A 19569-nucleotide genomic window follows, 5' to 3' on the forward strand; every position below is an offset into this window, starting at 1 on the left:
TAAGAAGCCCGCCGTAAGAAGGTGTAAGGCTAGTGTGAGGAGCTGAAGAAGCTGCATAATGCAGTTTCCCCATTCTCCTTCCCGCCCCTGGGACCACTCCCTTTCCCCCATCTCTGAGCGTGGAGAGGTAACCAGCACAGTTCTCTCCATGCTGGCTATGAGGGGAGGGGGTGGGGAGCATGTTTTACCGGCTCTGAGGTTGGAGCCCTGTCTCTGACCTAGAATACCAAACAATCCTATGCCCCCCGAAACTGTTTAGGGGCCATAGGATTGCTCTCTCTCTCTCTCTCTCTGAGTTCTGGCTGGTTCTGACTGAAACCCAGAATGTATTGGCAACCCCACCAAAATCAGAGCCACCAGCCACCACTGAAATTCAGCAGGGGAAGCATTTTTTATCACGTACTACACTTGAAAAAGCGTCATCTGTTGAATTTGTGTGTGTCAGATTCCTGTTAAAGGGAGAGGAGAAAAAGAAAAGGCAACCCTATTGCAGCATACACTTTTATTAATACTTCTATTTATGAATACTTCTATCAGAATGAGGCAAACGTCTCCATTCTAGCCCAAGTCCACTGCCAAAACATCATGTTGCCACAGGCTGAAGAGTGGCCCGAGGAAACATTTTCCAGAATTTTGCAAGGAGCTCAAAATTCTGATTAAAAGCACACCACTCAAAATCCAGAAGATAGTTTTGTATCTCCCCTAAACTTTACTTCTATTATATGTAGCACTAAGTGATTTTAAGAAAAAAAAATATTATTTATGACTATATTTCACTGTCCATAGTAGGCAAGAAATGTTTATTATTCTGCATTAAAAACAATAACAACATATACCCATATGTCCTCTTTAGGTCCCATTCTTAGGTATATATGCATTTTGTTGTTGTTGTTCAGTCGCCAATAAATATTCATAATGACATTCAAATAATGAAAAGTCATCAATTACTCAGTTACCGTGTTGCAACAGGAAACTTCTAAGCAATCTCAGTTAAATCTCATTTTGTTCTTGTAGAATTATTTTATTCCCTTAGATTTTTGTAATCCACCCAGAAAACATTTGTTATTTGGCAGATTAAAAATAAAATAAACAAACATTTATATAAGTAAATATAAATAAATATAAAAATGTAATACATACATACATACATACATACATACTAAGATTGCTTTAAAGCCTGTCAAAAGCCTTCATACATTGACAACAAAGAGACAATGGACCAGTTCACATTGACCAAAGTGTATGTATTGCAGCAAGCGCTCACCCCTCAAGCAGTACTTAAATTCTGGCTTAACTAACATTTGGACGTAATGAGAGAACTCTAACTTAAAGCAAGCCAGAAACGAAGTAGCAAAGTAGTTTATGAAGCCTAGAACTATCACCAAAACCAGTCCTTTGAAAGTTTGCCTTCAAGAGTTTATGTACTTCAGTTTATATAAACAGCTTTACCTGAGCTGGTAGATGCTGGAGATTTGCTGCGTCTAGATGGCCCTGGGCTCTTGGTAGTGCTCCTACGTGATGTCGATGCTATTTTGGTATAGGAAGTGGATTTCACTACACGACATTCTGAAAGACAAAGAAATGCTGATCGGTTAGCAAATTGTGAACTGAATGTGAATTTTCATTTGTGATGTCATCTTAATGTGATTGGGGGGGGGGGAGTACACAGCATATTTCCTATGCTCAAGGGGAATAATTAACTCTTAAATCATGGCAACCTAACTTCCTATAAATGTTAAACACTATATAGGAGGTACAAGCTGGTGCCCTCCAGATGTTTTGGACTAACTCACTGACCTTAGTTAGCATAGCCAATGGTAAGGGATTATCAATGGAGATCATCAGTGGAGGTTGGTGGCTCCAGTGTCAGTGGGGTGGTGAAATCACTCCAAGTTTCAGTCAGAACTCTAAAGGAGCATAGTTCCTTCCCATTCTGGGGACAGGATTCAGCACCTTGGATAGCTCCTTTGGAGTTCTGACTGAAACCCAGAGTACATTCACTGCCCCACTGACATCGGAGCCACCAGCCTCCACTGGAGATTATGGGAGTTATAGTCTAAAACATCTGGACAGCACCAGGCTGCCTATTTCTCTGTCTCTATAAACTACTCATCCCCTCCCTCCCAGTCCAGGTCATCACTCTCTATGGTAATCATGTGTCAGTATAAGTAAGTGTGTCTTAAAGGATATACCAGAGTCTGTTTCTATATATCAAAAAGTCTTAAGGTAACATAAGGCAATGCAAACCCCTATCATGTCAGTCATAAAAGGTTTTGAGGAAAGTGAAACAGGTTTGTTTTTCCTACATAATTCTCTGGTGGGTTGCAGCTCACAACAAAGCACATAGAATCTATCATGTGGGCAGAGAGAAACTGCTCTAGTTGTTCATAAGAAAGATCAGTAAAATCAATGAGTAAGTGAAATTGTCCTCCTACCTGAGAACAAGTTCAGATTAAAGTTTATATATGCACACACATAGTTCTTAGACTAAGGATTTAAGAAATTAAGTCTTCATGAAAGCCAACAGATAATAGAAACTAAAATAATCAGCAGGCAAATCAGATAGAAAACTGGAGGGGGGGGAGAGATATGCATTTGGGGAGATGGATTTGGATAAATCATTAGAAGAAGAAGATTGGGGAGATATATGGTAAAGTATACATGCTAGCTCCCTGGAAAAGACCCTGATGCTGGGAAAGACTGAAGGCAAAAGGAGAAGGGGACGGCAGAGGATGAGATGGCTAGATAGCATCACGGATGCAATGAATATGAACTTGAGCACGCTCCGGGAGAGAGCGCAGGACAGGAAGGCCTGGCGTGCTATGGTCCATGGGGTCACGAAGAGTCGGACATGACTGAACGACTGAACAACAACAACAACAATACATGCTAGCCTGTGTGGTAGAAATTACTAGTCTGGAGATCACTGGTCCAAGTCTGCCCAGTTCCATTTTGAACCCTTGACTCTGTCCTGGACGGTCTCTCATTCTTGACTCCTAAAGCCTGCCACCATGACTCATCCTCTCCAATTGATTAATTCCTCAACATGCTGCTTTGAAAAGCACACATACTGGGGATGAAATTATCAAAACCCTCAACTCCCAGTGCTGAATCAGGCACCTCCTGATCTGCACTTCTGAAATCCTTCTCTCAAGCTGCTCTGTAATACCCTACCCTCACCTGAATCAATCAGCACATAATGATCACGATCAGATTAAGATATAGCTTATTCCCTGTCTGCAACTGTAAGAGAATATATTAGGACTTGATTATGCTAAACTGTATTTAAGCGGGAAAAACTGGACCTTTTTGCATCACAAGAGCTGAATATTCTCCTAATTAGGATACTCGGAGATGTCTAGAATCTATATAATAAACAGATACGGATTTAAAATCATTGTGTGACTCCCTGCATCAACCACCAGAGGTCCTGATCTCCAATAACCCATTCTCTATTCCTGTGGGGTCTGACAACAAGCACGTGGTGGCTGGGTCGCAAAGACTACACGATGCGTCTATTTTGCTAAGTAGCTTGTTAAATAAAATTACCTACAAAATTATGAGTGTATCATTCCAGTACACACTCAAAAGTATTTGCCAAAAAATAAGAAAAAAGGATGTGTGTTGGAAATGGCACATTTTCACTTGTATGGTGCTTCTGCTAAAAGATTCAGAGATTTTGGAAACATATAAAAGAAATGATCCAAAAAATTAACAGGGCATGACATTCCACTTAAGGTGATGTCTGAGATACTGTTAAATGGTGGATGGAAAGAAGCAGATTACTATAGTTGTAAAGATTTTTTAATTAGCACACTAATCGTAGCAAAGCCCCAAACTGGGAGGATGCTCAAACACCTACAATTTTGCATTGGACAAATATCCGCATAGCAACTATGCAAAGGCTGACAGACCTGGTACACACAGCTCAAGGATTCTAGAAATAATTCCCCCCCACACAAAATGGTGCTCCTTTTCTAAATTTTCTGGACATTTATAACTATAATGGTGAAGACTGGATAAATGCAACACAATGTTTAAGTTACAAGGGCATGCGTCAAAGGAATCTTTGAAATCAGTCTAGGGAATAGATGTCAGGGAGTGGATGTTGAGGGAACATTTGAAGGCTTTCCTTTATTTTAACTAATCTTTGTAATATAATACAGCAGGGTGGAGCAATCTGCTTTGGCAGCACCAAAAGTTGGGAATGGAAGTAGGTGAGAATTGGCGTCTGAATGGTGAAGCCAGACTTTACAGAGTTGGCCCTAGGCTTGGGGCTTTAAGAGGATGCGGAGTCCCTGCCTCCTCTCATCTCTGCTCTCCACCCGCCTTCTTTTTACACATGCACACAACTCACCATCAGCAGCTCTGCTTGTGATCCATATAGACTAGGGGAGGGAAAGCTCCTCCCCTCACTTCCCTAAGCGCCACCACCTGGATTGAACTTCCATGTTATCTCCAACCTCTGATCAGACATAATAAGAGGATTCCAATGGAAGAGTGGTTCTAATGGGAAGGTGAGCAGTGTGAAGGGAAATCCCTTTGTTATCTCCAACCAGAGACTGGAGATAACAGAGGGATTCCCCTGGATTTGGCTGGGGCTTGCAGGAGCTGGCCCCTGCAAGAGCTGGCTGAGTCCTTTTCTCTGTGCAGAGAGGTCTGTGCCTCTCTCTGCATAAGGAAAAGAAAAGAGAAAGAAAGAAAGAAAGAAAGAAAGAAAGAAAGAAATGGGTAGTGTGGGATAATATTATGGGAGGGGACGGGACCCTGCCCCTTTGGCATCATCCAGCCTACCAGCTTGATCCAGGAAGGGCAAACTGGCCTCCACACTAGGAGAAGTTTCCTGCGCCTGGCACAGACCACCCAAGGAAGAAGAGAGAGAAAAGGAATACCCACTCTCAGACTCTGATATGGTGTATAGCAATGGTTGGTGATACAGTGTGCAGTTGTGCCCATACTAGGGTTAGATGTCTGCCCGTTTTTCTTTCTATAACACTCACATTTTCTTCAGGAACATGTTTATTCTGGTTCATGTCTAAATAGGTTTATGATTTTTTTTAAAGTCTGCATGAAAATTAGTACACATTTTTATCTACAATTTTCCCTAAGAGACACGTTGTTGCACACTATTTTATCTAATGTACACATTTTTGTACACATTTTTAAAGTGGAGAACTGCAACACAAATGGAAAGTGCAAAAACCAAAGAATAATTGTGTTCTGCTTTGCATATTAACTGAAGAAGTGTGGATTAGGTAGGTTCACAGTAAAATGTGAACCAAACAAATTTCATCCAGATATCTAGCCCATGGTTGGGGCAACAACAGCAGTAAATCAGAAAAAAGTATCTCTCCCTACTCAAGACTCCCTACTCTCCTTACTTAAGACTTACTAGCTACAATAGGGACTACATGTTGGCCAAGTTAGCACTTCACTGAGTAAACCTGAATGTCTGCATAGTTCTTTACTGGAGTGCATAGTTCCTTCCCGTTTGGGGGATAGGGTTCAGCACCGTGGATAACTCCTTCAGAGTCCTGACTGATTCTGACTGAAACCCAGAGTGGATTCACAGCCCCACTGACATATGCGCCACCAGCCTCTACTGGAGGAGGATGCAGCTAGAAGAGTGAAGATCAAGAGCTGGAATGTACCTATACTATATAAGAGAATCTACAAACATGATTGCATGAATGGAAACAGAAATACTTTAGTATTGTCCAAATATTTTCAGTGCAAATATTTTCAATCTGCAGGAACATTTTCAGTGGTTTTTGTTTGTCAAAATGTTTCTGGAACCCCAATATTTTACATTTCTTTATGCCTGGTCAATGTAATTGTGTCCCTCTAGACTGGTGGTGAAGTACCAGTCTAATTCACTATGAACAATGGAAGCTACTCTATACTGGGCCGGTTTGCATGATTGAGGGTGGTTAATAAGCCACAATGGTTTGTTAACCAACCTGTGCATGTCAGTCACATGCCAACTGGATTTACATAATTACCCTTGCCAGTGCACCTTGTTGTGACATCCAAACCCAGGGAGGGCAGGTGGTTCTAGTGGTTTACAAACTACCAAGCTAAAGCAGGCCATGGGTTCTGGGTCAGATCATTGGTCAATCTAGCCCAATAGTATTCACTCTGACTGGCAGCAGCTCTTTAGGGTTTCCTAGTCCTTACCTGGAAATTCCAGGGATTGAACCTGGAACCTTCTGCATGTAAATCATGTGCTCTACCACCGAGCCATGAACTTTTCTCATTCTTGGGACTTTGACCCAAATTAATTATAGATCATCTTGTGAATATGATGGTGTCATGAAACCATGTAGACGGATTTAGCATGATGGCAAATTATCCATCACAAAGCCATCACAAAGCCAATTCGGAGGTAGAAAGCACTACCTTCAGCATGAACTGGCATCAGGGAAAGACCTGCACTGCAATCACATACCCCCACATTTGCTCAACCATAAACTCTATTTTTTCTTAAACTATAGTCAACCTGGAGAAATAAAATTAATCCTGCTTTGAAACCTAGCAAGTGTGTGTGAGAGTGTGTGTGTGTATACACACACATATACATATACATACACATACACATAAACACCAATCTCAAGTCTTCGAGTGCTTGCACTTATGTAGCCAAAAGAGCATCACCCATGCACAAGAGGGATGTATTATCAAATTTTCTGTAATCCAAAAGTGTGCAGGAGTCATAGTTTTTAAAAGAAAAAATTCCCTAAGGGTATTCAGTCCACAGAGAATGCTGCCTGAAAAACCTGAGAACTGGGTAGTTAGGGGAATGGAATGAAACATCCTGGAAAAGGAGAATGGAGGATGGGACATATAGATATAAAAGGGTAGAGAGAACCACGGTATTGTCTGGATAGGTCCTTTACTGGTTCATAGTGAGAACTTATTTTTGTTGGTCACCAGGGATGAGAGTAGACCCGCAAATACTGGAGAAATTCAGGATTTTAATGTAGGTGGGATTGGGCACCAGTGTGTTCACTCCTCCTCCAAAACAGCCCACTGAGGACTGAGCATCCTCAGTGGGCATGAAATGTTGACAGACTGTTGGAAGAGAGAAAAAACAGGAAGTGAGGGAGTAGAAATGGAATGGAGTGGCTGGAACCCCAAACAGAAGCATTCCATGCTGCAACATTTTATTGCAGGGCCCCACTTGTATAAAATAAAGCTGTTAATGAATACAAATGTGTCTAGCACAATCAAAATGTGTTTAGCTTTTTACTTCACAGTATTTGATTTTTTTAAGAATACGAATTCAATAATACCAATAAATAGATAGAAGTTATGGTTTGTAATGGTCATTGTATTTTGAGTCGCAAATTCTTTTGCTGCATAGATTGTCCTGGGTGAGAGAACAGGTTGTAAATTTTGTGCTCTGCTGTTAATTACACCATTCACTAACCTGCAAAATGGTTATTTTATGCTCAACAGTTTCTGAGAGGCTTTAGTTCTACTGTTTTTCCTGTCAAATACACAAATGAACCCTAGTGTGAACTTCAGCTCTAATATATTTGATAGCAAAAAGGAAAGCGGGGCCTCAATGGATTTCTTTGCTTTTGAGAATGCCTTATCAACTGGATTACCACATTTGGCCCAAACAAGTGGTGGGAGCATGAGAGTGGTTGAGCATGGGAGCCATATATTGTAACTTTATAGGAACAGACCTATGCCATTAAGATCACATAAGCCAGAAAACATCACACCTTTGCTCCTATGGCCAGCCTCCTGAAAGATCATCAGAAGGAGGGGTGATTTTTGATGCTTTTCATGGGAGGGATAATAGTTCAGTGGTAAAGCACATGCCTTGCATGTCAAAGGTCCCAGGCTCAATTTCTGGCACCTCTAGTAAAATGATAAGGTAGCAGGTGATGGGAAAGACCTGAGACCCTAAAAGTTGCTGCCAGTCACAGTAGACAACACATCTAAGAAACACATCTCTCAGACCTGTTTCTGTCAAACCTTAAGAACATAAGAAGAGCCATGTTGGATCAGACCAATGGTCCATCTAGCTCAGCACTCTGTTCACACAGTGGCCAGCCAGCAGCCTTGGGAAACCCACAAGCAGGACATGAGTGCAACAGCACCCTCCTGCCCATGTTCGCCAGCAACTGTTGTACATAGGCAAATTGCCTTTGATACTGGAGGTGGGATATAGCCATCAGGACTAGTAGCCATTGACAGCCGTCTCCTCCAGGAATTTGTCCAATCCCCTTTTAAAACTATCCAAAGTGGTGGCCATCACTTCATCTTGTGTCAGTGAATTCCATTGTTTAGCTATGCACTGTGTGAAGAAGTCCTTCCTTTTATCTGTCCTGCATCTCTCACCAATCAGCTTCATGGGATGATCCCACGTTCTAGTATTATGACAGAGGGAGAAAAATGTCTCCGTATCCACTTTCTCCAGTCCATGCATAATTTTGTACACCCCATCATGTTTCCCCTTACTCACCTTTTTTAAAAAAAGCTAAACAGTCCCACCTGTTGCAACCTTTCCTCATAGGGGTGCTGTTCCAGCCCCTTGATCATATCAGTTGTCTTTTTCTGCAATTTTTCCAAGTCTACAATTTCTTTTTTAGGTGCGGTGACCGAAACTGTACACAGTATTCCAAGTGTGGTCGCACCATAGATTTGTATTAGAGGAGTATGATCTTGGCCATTTTATTATCAATTCCTTTCCTAATTATGCCCAACAGGTAGTTTGCCATTTTCACAGTAGCTGCACACGGGGTCGACAATTTTTATTGAACTGTCCTTAATTTGCTCTTCCCCACTTTGCTCTTCCTGATTCTCTTTTCCTCTCTTACTGATCTTCTGGTGTGCCTTAAATCCTTCTTTGGCTCCAGTTCCAGGAAAGAGATTTCAGTTGGCTTTAGTTCATTCTCTAATTTTGTGAAAACCATGACTTAGATTTGCAAACTACTCTGGCTCCCCATTCAGCACTCTTACTTCTCCTAGAATCATCCTCCCTCTGGCCATTCCTTCCTGGTTTCTGCCTAGCTCTGCTTCTGACAAGCCTGTCCACATGCCCAACACGGGGGCGGGGGGGGGAGTGCAACTTTAAAGAGGGGTTGAAAATCAGAGACAAAAAGTTGCACAATGTAAAAATATAAGAAGAGCCGTACTGGATTAGACCAAGGATCCATCTAGCCTAGCATTCTGTTCGCACAGTGGCCAACCAGCTACCCATGGGAAATGCATAAGCAGGACATGAGTGCAACAACACCCTCCTGCCCATGTTTCCCAGCACCTGGTGTACACAGTCATACTGGCTCTGATACTAGAAGTAGCATATAGCCATTGATAGCCTTCTTCTCCAGGAATTTTTCTAATCCCCCTTTAAAGCCATCCAAATTGGTGGCCATCATTACATCTTGTGGTACTGAATTCCATAGTTTAGCTATGCACTGTGTGAAGAAGGACTTCACACAGCCTGAAGGGGATAGAGAGAAAACTTTATAGCACATAAAGACTGATGCAAAACACAGTGTTTTTTCCCACAAAAAGGCAAGGGAGAAATTTATCATTCAAAGGATGTACAGAAAGAACTGGAAACAATAAAGATACCATATAGTAAGTATTCTATTGAACCAACTGCATGATGTTATATAAAATAGAGTGAATTGCAAAACAGCAATGTTCCAAGTCATCTCATAATGCTGACCTTGTAAAGAACCAAAGTTCAAATGTGTGAAATCACTGAAGAATATTAACCACCATTATACTGGAATGAAGATGAAAAATATAGCAAAGACAACACATAGAAAAGACGCCAAGTCTATAATATGGTGTCAGAGCTAGCATAAAAATAATGTAAGCAGCGGTAGCAAAATAGGAACACTTTCCAACATTACTACTTTTTGCCAGTGTTTTAAATAAATAAATGCACAGTAATTTAGAAAATGCTAAAAATCCTACTGACCTTTCCCTCTGCATTGCCTCTATCTGAAATATTAGAATAGCGTAGCATCTCTCTAACAGACCATATAATGTAAAATACGCAGAATGTAACTTTGCTGGAAGAACTGAAGAAGCCTAGCAGATTTTGACACCCCACCCCCACCCCCACTGAGAACTGTTATCTGAATTACCAGTGGAACAAGAATTCTCATTTGTAAACCTGATCAGAACTTGTCACAGAGCATTTGCTGAGCTAAAACCTAATCCTCAACCATCTCCTGCTGTTTTTGTGTGAACTTGTTTGTGCGGCAGGGATTAATTTTTGGAATGTCCCCAAGGTTATTAAAAGCTGATTTCTGAAAGATGGTTACTTTCTCTTGATTTTGAAAACATCTGCACTATAAAGATAAGCCATGAAGAGGATCAAAGATGTCTCTGGTTGCTGAAAAGGCATTTTATTAAAAGTGTTAGAATGGCATATCTGCTATTGTTGAAATGGCGTCAACAATAGGTCAATATTTTGCAGCATCTGCAGACCCTGAAGGACAATCAGAAATAAATTACTAAGGCAGAACAACTGGTTATAAAAAAAGAGTTGTCTTCATTCCAGTTTTTAAAAAGCACACTTTTAATTAAAATACAGTACTGTGCAAAAGTCTTAGGCCACCATTAGATTTGTTGTTTTAGCAATGGTATAATGACCATATATAATTATTTCTCAGTCTCTTCATTAGAATAGAACCAGAAAATACAGGAAATTTGTACGCAGTATTCAACAACAGAAAAAAAAAATCAGAAAAAACAGCTTCCATAGGCTAAAGTGACAAGTATTTAGTGTGACCTCCCCTTACACTAGACTGACAGCAGGCACCTGGCTCCCCTAAACCTAAATGGAATGGAACCCTAATTACTGTCATTGCTAACACCTGTATATGTCCTACTATTTCATGGCAAACTGACAGTGTGGAAAAAGGTCTTTTACACCAGGTTTGTGCAAGACATGCTTGAGCAGTACATACAGTACATACACATGTTGTATGAGTATAATTCATTGGAAGCTTGCTAGTAAGACCAACTTTCAATCACATCATTCCAGTCAAAATGCCAAAGATCACAGAATTGGGCAGACATAAAATCATATTTTTGCATCAGCAAGGCCACTCTCAAAGGGAAATCCACAAACGAACTGGATACTCAAGATGTGGTATTCAAGCTGTTATAAAGAAATATGAAGAATCAGGAGAGGTCAAGGACAAAAAAAGGACTGGAAAGCCAAGAAAACTTTCAAAGTCTGACGAGAAGTTCCTCATAGTTTCTTCTTTGAGAGACCGCAGGAAGTCCAGCAGGGACCTGGCTCAGCATCTGGCAGCTGCATTGGGATGCCAAGTTGACCCTTCTACAGTCTGAAGAAGCTTGATCAGGAATGGTCTTCGTGGAAGGGTAGCAGCCAAGAAACCACTTTTGCGGAAGGGGAACAGGGTGAAAAGACTAAGATATGCTAAAGCTCACAAAGATTGGAATGAGGATTGGTGGAAAAGAGTATTATGGAGTGATGAATCCAAGTTTGAAATTTTGGGGTCCAATCCTCAACAATATGTGAGAAGGAGAGTCGGAAAGAGGTGGAAGAATGAGTGCTTGCGGCCTTCAGTGAAACATGATGGAGGGTCTGTCTGTCAAGGGCTCCTTGGAGGCCTCTCTCAGTCTAATCTAGTAGCCAAGTCCAGACACAGACAAAGGGATTCCTTTCAAAGCTTTATTCTTCTTTTACAACTTAACAACTCTACAGGTAGCAACTAGATCTGAGCAGCACAGTACCTATGCCCTAAGTTGAAACAGTTGGTCCCCGTTTCAAAGAGAATTACTGGCAGACCCCTGAACTTAAGGACTAGGGAGAGTCCCTCCCCTTTTCCCTTGGATCCTCGGGGCGCAGCCGTTGTTTGCGCGCCAACCGGGCACTGCGCCTCCTTTCCGCGCCCTCCATCTGGCGCCGCTCTCTGCGTCTGCGTTGCGCATCCACCAAGTCTGCTATCTCTGCTCGGTCACTCCCTGGACTGCTTTCTAATCTAGGAATGCTGGTGGGAGGAATCTCCGTCAGCTGTGGGCCCTGGGAAAGAGGAGCGCGCTCCTCTCCCAGGAGCAACTGCTCTTCCTCAGAATCAGAACTACTCTGGGATTCTATGGGCTTAGTGTCCACCCTGACACTGTCCTGGTTTGGGGCTAGGAATGTTAGAGAATTCCGCCATGGACTGCAGTGAGGCCGAATTCTTTAGAATCTGGAATCCATGGCGGAACGGCCTCCTTCTCCCTTGCGGAATCTCCCCAGGATGGAGCTTACCTGGGGCAGCGGCAGCGGCAGCTGGTCTCCTGGCCGGCCGCTGCTAGGCTGCTGCGACCACAAATGCATGGCTGCTGCGGCCACAATTTGTGTGGCTGCCTTTACTGTGATAGGCTACGTAAATACTTACGTAGCCTATCACGGCCGCGAGCAGGGGTGCAAATGGCATAGCGGCCGCCATTTGCGTCCCTGCTCTTTGCCACGATAGGCTACGTAAATACTTACATAGCCTATCACAGCCACCTGCAAGGACACAAATGGCGGCTGCTATGACGGCCGCCATTTGCAGCCACAGCAGCCTGGCTGCGGCTGGAACTCTGGCTGTGGCCAGAGCTGCCATGGAGTGGAGCCGGCCGGGGAGGATTCCGGGGGGAGGGATGGAGTACCTCCCCCCCACCACTCTGCACTGGGCAGAATAAGGTAAGTGTTTTGTACATCCCTATTTGGGGCTGCGTTTCTGCCAATGATGTTGGCGATCTTGTCTGTATTGATGGGATCATGAATGCTGAAAAGTACAGACAGGTTTTAATTCATCATACCATTCCTTCTGGAAAGCACCTGATTGGGAATGGTTTCATTTTTCAGCATGATAATGATCCCAAGCACACTGCTAATGTGGTGAAATCATATTTAGCGAGGAAAACAGCTGATAAAACACTGACAGTCATGGACTGGCCTCCACAGAGTTCAGACCTGAATATTATAGAGGCAGTATGGGATCACTTGGACAGAGAAATAAATAAAAGACAACCTACATCTAAAGAAGAACTCTGGGAAGTGCTGAAAGAAGCCTGGTATAATATACCAGAAGATTACTTCAGAAAACTTCAGGACAGTCTTCCCAAAAGAGTTCAAGATGTGCTTAGAGCCAAGGGAGGTCACACTAAATACTGACTTTTGCCTGTACATATTTCCTGTATTTTCTGTTTGTATCTTAATACAGAGACCGAAAAATAATTATGGATGGTCATTAAAACTTTGCTAAAACAACAAAGCTGCTGGTGGCCTGAGACTTTTGCACAGTACTGTATATTTCCTTAGCAACCTTGTGACACTTCCAGAACTGAGACTGTCGAGGTCTATAGCCAATGGAAAGAAGAGCTGTAGAGTACATGCTACTAACTCCAGTGTACGTAAAGCTATGAGGTTGGATCCAGTTTTAGTCATGCTAAGGGTAGACGTGTTGAAATCAATAGGACTTGCTAGTTATGACTAACTTATGTTCTATTGATTTCAATGGGTCTAGTCCAAGTATTACTAAGACTGGATCCAACCCATGGATAGCAAGCTATGGATAGTACAATGACTGTTCTAAGTGTTGCAAATATTTTCAATCTAATCAAGTATAATTCTCTTTGACCTTAAGACAGACATTATTCACCTCTTTGTAACAGAGCAGGAAGACCATTTATAAAACACACACATTGTCCCACTTTGAAATGGTTGAATTTGACAGCACACCCAACCAAAATGTTTACAAATGCTGTAAAATGTATATTCCTTTATTCAGAAGATGCCATAAGAGCCTCGAACTGCCTCCCAAATTCAAGTAAGTAGTTCTACATGCTGACCTAGAAAAAAATATCAATTACGAGGTCTGTGAGAACTGGTTTCGGAGACCTTCATATCACTATTCTATAAACTATGAAAAACTATTTATAATAAGGTTGCCAGCTCTTGACAGGAAACGTTCTTGGAAGAGCCTGTGGGGAGAGAGCTCTGGTTCAAAAGCCGACACCCAGAGCAGGGCCAGGCTGGACTCCAGCATTAAATGTATCTATTCGCCTATGTAGTCCAGCTAAAGAAACAGAAGTGATAAAAAAAAAACCCTAGTCTTGCCCCTTGTTCTTCTGGCAAGTGACCTGAATGCAAGCAAGCAAATTCAGTCAAAAACAGCCTGTCTGTTTTGTTTTTCTGATCAGTTGGCAGTAGGCAAGGGCAAATCTGTCAATTTCAGTTTCTCTCTGTTTCTCATTTTTCCAGTCTTAAATTTGGTTCATCCTGAACTTTGAGAATGTGTTTTAAGTTTGCATGAAATATGCATTTTTGTGTGCATTTCTCTTAATACACATAGTTTTGTACACAATCTTGTCTAATATACACATTTTTGCAAGCAATTTTTCTGATATAATGCATTTTGAACTTTATTCTCACTAATATATGCATTTTGCATGCACTTTTCTCTAATACACACGTTTATATGCATTTATGAAATTGGAGAACTCTATTACAAAATTCATAACCTGCAAATTTCAAAGGATAGCTGAATTTTGATTCACGTATTGGTTCAAAAGTACAAACAAATTTGTCCCTCATCTCTAGTTGGCAGCCTTGCATCGTAAGTGTAGCCCTTACTACCAAGTTTTCAAATGTGACATAGGATTGGAAAGGACACATTTTACTACTTGAAAAAGGAGCAGAAGTCATAAATAACCCACAGCCAAATCCTATAAATTGATGTTCTGTTAATGGCAGTGCCATTCAGAGAATTGCAACACAGCTCCTTCATGGCATTTTCTTGGGAATGAAATGGGGTTCACTCCATTCAGTTTGTTTCTCACAAGACCTTAAGGTGAGCCAGTGTGGTGTAGTGGCTAGAGTCCTGGACTGGGAGTCGGGAGATACAGATTCTATTCCCCACTCGGACATGGAAGCTCACTGGGTGACTGTGGGCCAATCACTGACTCTCAGCCCTACCTACCTCACAGGGTTGTTGTTGTGAGGATAAAATGGAAAGGAAGATGATATACAGCACCCTGGGTTCCTTAAGGAGGAAAAAAGGCAGATATAAATGTAATAAACAAATAAGGTGCAGTTACATCAGTGGTGTAGTGGAGCCAGGGCTTGCAGGGATGCAGCCCCAGCGCTTTTTTTATTAGCAGAGATTTTAATTAGCTGACATCATCTGTCGCCCGTCTCATGTTTCCTCTGAACATAGCTGCAATCCTAACAGTAACTGGGGGAAAATTAATTTTCCAATCAACAATATATCGTTCCTTGTTGAAATGTAAATTATTTGGGGATGGCTTGGTCTTGAATGTTCAGTTAAGACCAATTAGCTATACAAAAGACCTGCTCTAGCAGGTGAAAACTCCTAGAACTGGTTTGTTGATATGGATCAACACAGCTGCCCGCAATTTTGGATTCTCTTTGGGGGCATGGCTGTGGGAACTGTCATAATGAGCGCCTACACTTTCAAATTTACCTCCACACAAAGTGGTTTAGTTTTTGTATCTGCAGCTATGAAGTACCCAAACACACAAGGCTTGCCAAAGTCAATTCAGCAGTGCTTTATCTTTAATTCCATTGATGTCAAATTATCTATTGATGCTAGTGTAAGTGGTCAACACCTACAGACACTTGACCAATTCACAGTTGCACCACTGTGTTTGTTCTGTCTGTCTGTCTCTCTCTCGCTCAAACAAACACACATGTACATCGTATATAAATAGAATCAGCCAGTAAGATGAAGCAGAAAGCAAAATTTCTACTGTGTGCTGGTTGAGAGGGGTGTGTGTGTGTGTGTGTGTGTGTGGGGGGGGGTGCTCAGTTATCACAGACAGTTCTTGGAGGCAGCAGAAGTAAGAAAAATTGTGGACAGCACTGTGCAGATGTACTGTTGACGAATGGTTAGCAATGCCCACAAATGATATTTCTACCATTCACCCAGCAGTGTGACATACTTCCTGCCTCAGCTGTCTCAAAAAGCTCTTCCCAGTTAGGGGCAGGACTCCCCTCCTTTTCAGTCACTGCTCAGGACAGTGGCCATTTATGAACATATGTATCATGGTGGCCAGTAAGGTGGGGTGCTAAGCAACATGTATACACACACCATTAGCAAATGCAGGAAGCAATTTCTGATAACGCCTACTATTTTATTTACTTTAATGGCTTTTATGAAACATCATTATTACAAGGCTTTATTGCACCATAGCGTGAGCTGTTATGAAACAGTGTGAAAATCTGTTATGGGTGGGGAGAATAAACACATTCATGTGTACACACACACATATACTCCCTTCTGGGAAGATAAACATCCCAGCCACCCAGCAATCAGCAGTTGAACTTTGGTATTTGCAGGCTCGCTGTCTCATGGGGCTCCTGCAGTAACAGGACTTGCTCTCCTGAACCCATGGTATGGTAGCAATGAACCATGAACATCCACTTATTGTGATATATGTGACATGCAGTAATTATTTCACTGTACTACAACATTTTAAATGTGATAGAACCTCCTGTTCCAATGTCCACTTAACAGCGCTGAACTTCATCTTAAAGATAAAAGAGAAATGACAGGCTGAAATCCATCTTTGGCTTCCAAATCCTGGCTTGCTTGGAAGCCATTAACCATAGTTCTTGGTCTGGAAGTAACAGGAAGCTATGGTTAACTGAGGCTTCCTGGTTTGTTTTGCAGCTTGTGCAAAGGGACAACTGAAACAGCAGCACAGGGCCTGCATGCAGGTACACAACACTTGTGTAATGGGCACAACAGGCAGTTAAGTCAGGATTTGATCATTCAAACACAGCCACTGAGTTGAACAGAGCTAATTCCTTTCCCCCCCTCTTCATAGGACTGCAGTCATGCCACAAAAAAGGTTAGCCTTTAAAGTGTCACAGGACTCCTTCTTGAAAAATGGATCATTCTTCCTTTTTAAAGTAAGATTTCTTAAACAGAAAATTAACACAGACATTGTGCTAGCCAAAGTCCACATGTTCCCATGTTTTTTTGAGGTTTGTATCAGAAAAAAAAATATAAATTTTATTTAATATTTGAGCTTATATAGAAGATACATAATTGTGGGTTAGGCAAAACGAATAGTTTTTAAAATCTAAAAGGGTAAAAAACTGTCAAAGCTGTGGAATGAGTTACAAGCTAAAAGTAAAAAAAAAAAAAAGAATTATTGCATCACATTACACATGGGGCTGACTTTGGAAACAGCCCAGAAATTTCAGCTAGTCCAAAATAGTGCAGGTAGGGCTCAATCCTATGCATGCTTACACCAAAAAAAAATCTTACAACTACCAGTTGTAGGACTTCTCTGTTGCATAGCACTTACCCTCAGATCCTTAACGGCTGATACAATCAAGTTACGCCATCTGAACAGGCACCCAGTCCTTTTCCAAGCCAAATTCAATGCGCTGTTTTTAACCTTTAAAACCCTAAACAGCTTGGAGTTAGGATACCTGAAAAGGAGCATCTCCTCCCTACAATTATCTGTGCTCTGATGACCTCTCATTTGGATTACTGCAATGCATTATACGTGGGGCTGCCTTTAAAATGGTCCAGAAAATTCAGCTGGTCCAAAAGGCAGCAAGGCTGTTAACAGCAACTGGCCAGTGCGATCATGTTATGCCAGCACTTTTCCAGCTGCACTGGCTGCCAGTCCATGTCAGAACCTGATTCAAAGTGCTGGTACTAACATTCAAAGCTGTAAATGGCTTGGGTCAGACTACCTGAAGGATCATCTCCTCCCATATACACCTGCCCGGAGCCCTAAAATCAGGAAGTGAGGTTGGTGGCTACCAAGAATAGGGCTTTTTCTGCCGTGGCAACCTAGCTGTGGAATAAGCTTCCCGGAGAAGCTTGCTTGGGGCCTACATTGTGCTCTTTTTGGTGCCAGATGAAGACCTTTTTATTCTCTCAGGCATTTTAGTTTCTCAGTTTGTTTATATCTGGTATTGTATTTTAAAATTTTCCACTGCTGCTAGCTTCTATTTGGTTATTAATTTTTTTACTTTTGTATTATAAAACTACAATACTTTTATATTTTATACTGGATTTTATCATCTGGATTTTATCATCTTGTACTTTATGGTTTTAATTGCTGTGAACTGCTCAGAGAGCATCGGCTTTTGGGCAGTATAAAAACGTAATAAGGAAATAAATAAAAATAAAATAAAAAATAATAAAAATATTTACTTTCCTAGGCCCTAATATCATTGTTGAAAGCCGTCCAGGTGCCCCTGCCAAATGAGACAAGGCGGGTGGCTACAACGGAGAGGGCCTTTTCAGTGGTGGCACCCCATCTATGCAATGTTCTCCCCAGAGAGTTTAACCTGGCATCTTTATTATGGTCTTTTCTGTGCCAGGTCTTTTCAGTGTTGCCTTTCTAATTTCCCAAGCATTTTAGGAACTGTTTATAGTGCTTTCAGATCTTTACACTGTTTTGTCTCTCCTGCTGTTTTTACTTTTAGTTTTATTATATGCTGCTGCTGAGCTTCTCCCATCATCTTTGACCACAGGCCATGTTGGCCATGGCTGAGGGGATTCTAACAAGAACTGGAGTGCCACAAGTTCCTTACCCGTGTTTTAAAGCAACACTGGTGTCGTGACCCCAGATCCCAACACCTCATCTTCAGGGAACGAGGCTATAGTTTCAGAGGCTGTATCAGAGCAGGATAGGGAATTGCCTTCAGAGCTGCCCCTGCATGTTCCTACTGCCCCAGAAACTCCAGAGAGAGAAACCCCATTAGTGTCAATCACTGCTGAAGCATGGTAGGGGCCCTTTAAATGAAGAGGCTTCTCTCACTGGAGGCAGAGTCAGCCACCCAGATAGAGCTGCAAATCTATTTATGAGCCAGTCTGAGTCTGCCTCCTGGATATTGCTGAAGCCTCCAAGGTGCTCTTTGCATCCTGAACTCTTGCCTTGCCAAAACCTGGACTTTGCCATGTGCCAGTTGCTTGTGCCTGAACTTCTATGGCCATCACTTGGAACAGAATAACTAGAGGGACTGTTTGGTATAAGAACACTAGTATTCATGATGCACAATACCAGTCAATGTAGAAAGTGTCGTGGTATAAACACTGACAGTGATATGGAGGAGAAGACCAACTTTCAAAGAACAGCCACTTTTCTATAAGAAATACTGGAGCTCAGTTGTGGGGGAAAGTTGGTAAAAGACAGTGCTCTCTTTGAAGTTGGCAACCTTCCACAAAATAAGAACATGTCACTACCAACGACAAAGCACGTGATGCCTGGAAGAGTGCTTCACAAATTTATTAGCTACACAAGACGTCTTTTTGTGAATTAAAGGGGTGTTTTTGCAGCAAAGCTTAAGCAAGAAGTGAAGCTTGAGCAAGAAAATCCTCAACTCCATCCTTTTACTTCACTTTAAAACTAAAAATCCACAGGAATTACACTTGGATTTCTATACATGTTAGATTAGAGAACCACTGTACCTCAGGAAGACAATTATGGATTTACACAATGTTGTTAGCGTGGGATAATGACATTCCTCATCGCTGTCACTATTCCAGTGCCATTATTTCAAATATTATTCTTAAACTGAAATTAATTCAGGGGGATACA

General features: G+C 41.8%; 1 protein-coding gene across 2 annotated transcripts in view; it reads right to left on the reverse strand.

Annotated features, from left to right (window-relative positions):
* DCLK1 (doublecortin like kinase 1) overlaps positions 1-19569 on the reverse strand; it is a 288776-nt gene that overhangs the window by 102283 nt on the left and 166924 nt on the right. For both annotated transcript variants that reach the window (XM_084843017.1, XM_084843018.1), the window contains exon 5: positions 1450-1566. In XM_084843017.1, coding sequence (XP_084699143.1) covers positions 1450-1566 — 117 coding nt within the window. The remainder of the gene's footprint in view (positions 1-1449; positions 1567-19569) is intronic.

Source organism: Heloderma suspectum, chromosome 3, assembly GCF_057233095.1.
Source record: "Heloderma suspectum isolate Gila_16-S chromosome 3, 16-S_ref, whole genome shotgun sequence".
Classification (NCBI taxonomy): Eukaryota; Metazoa; Chordata; class Lepidosauria; order Squamata; family Helodermatidae; genus Heloderma; species Heloderma suspectum.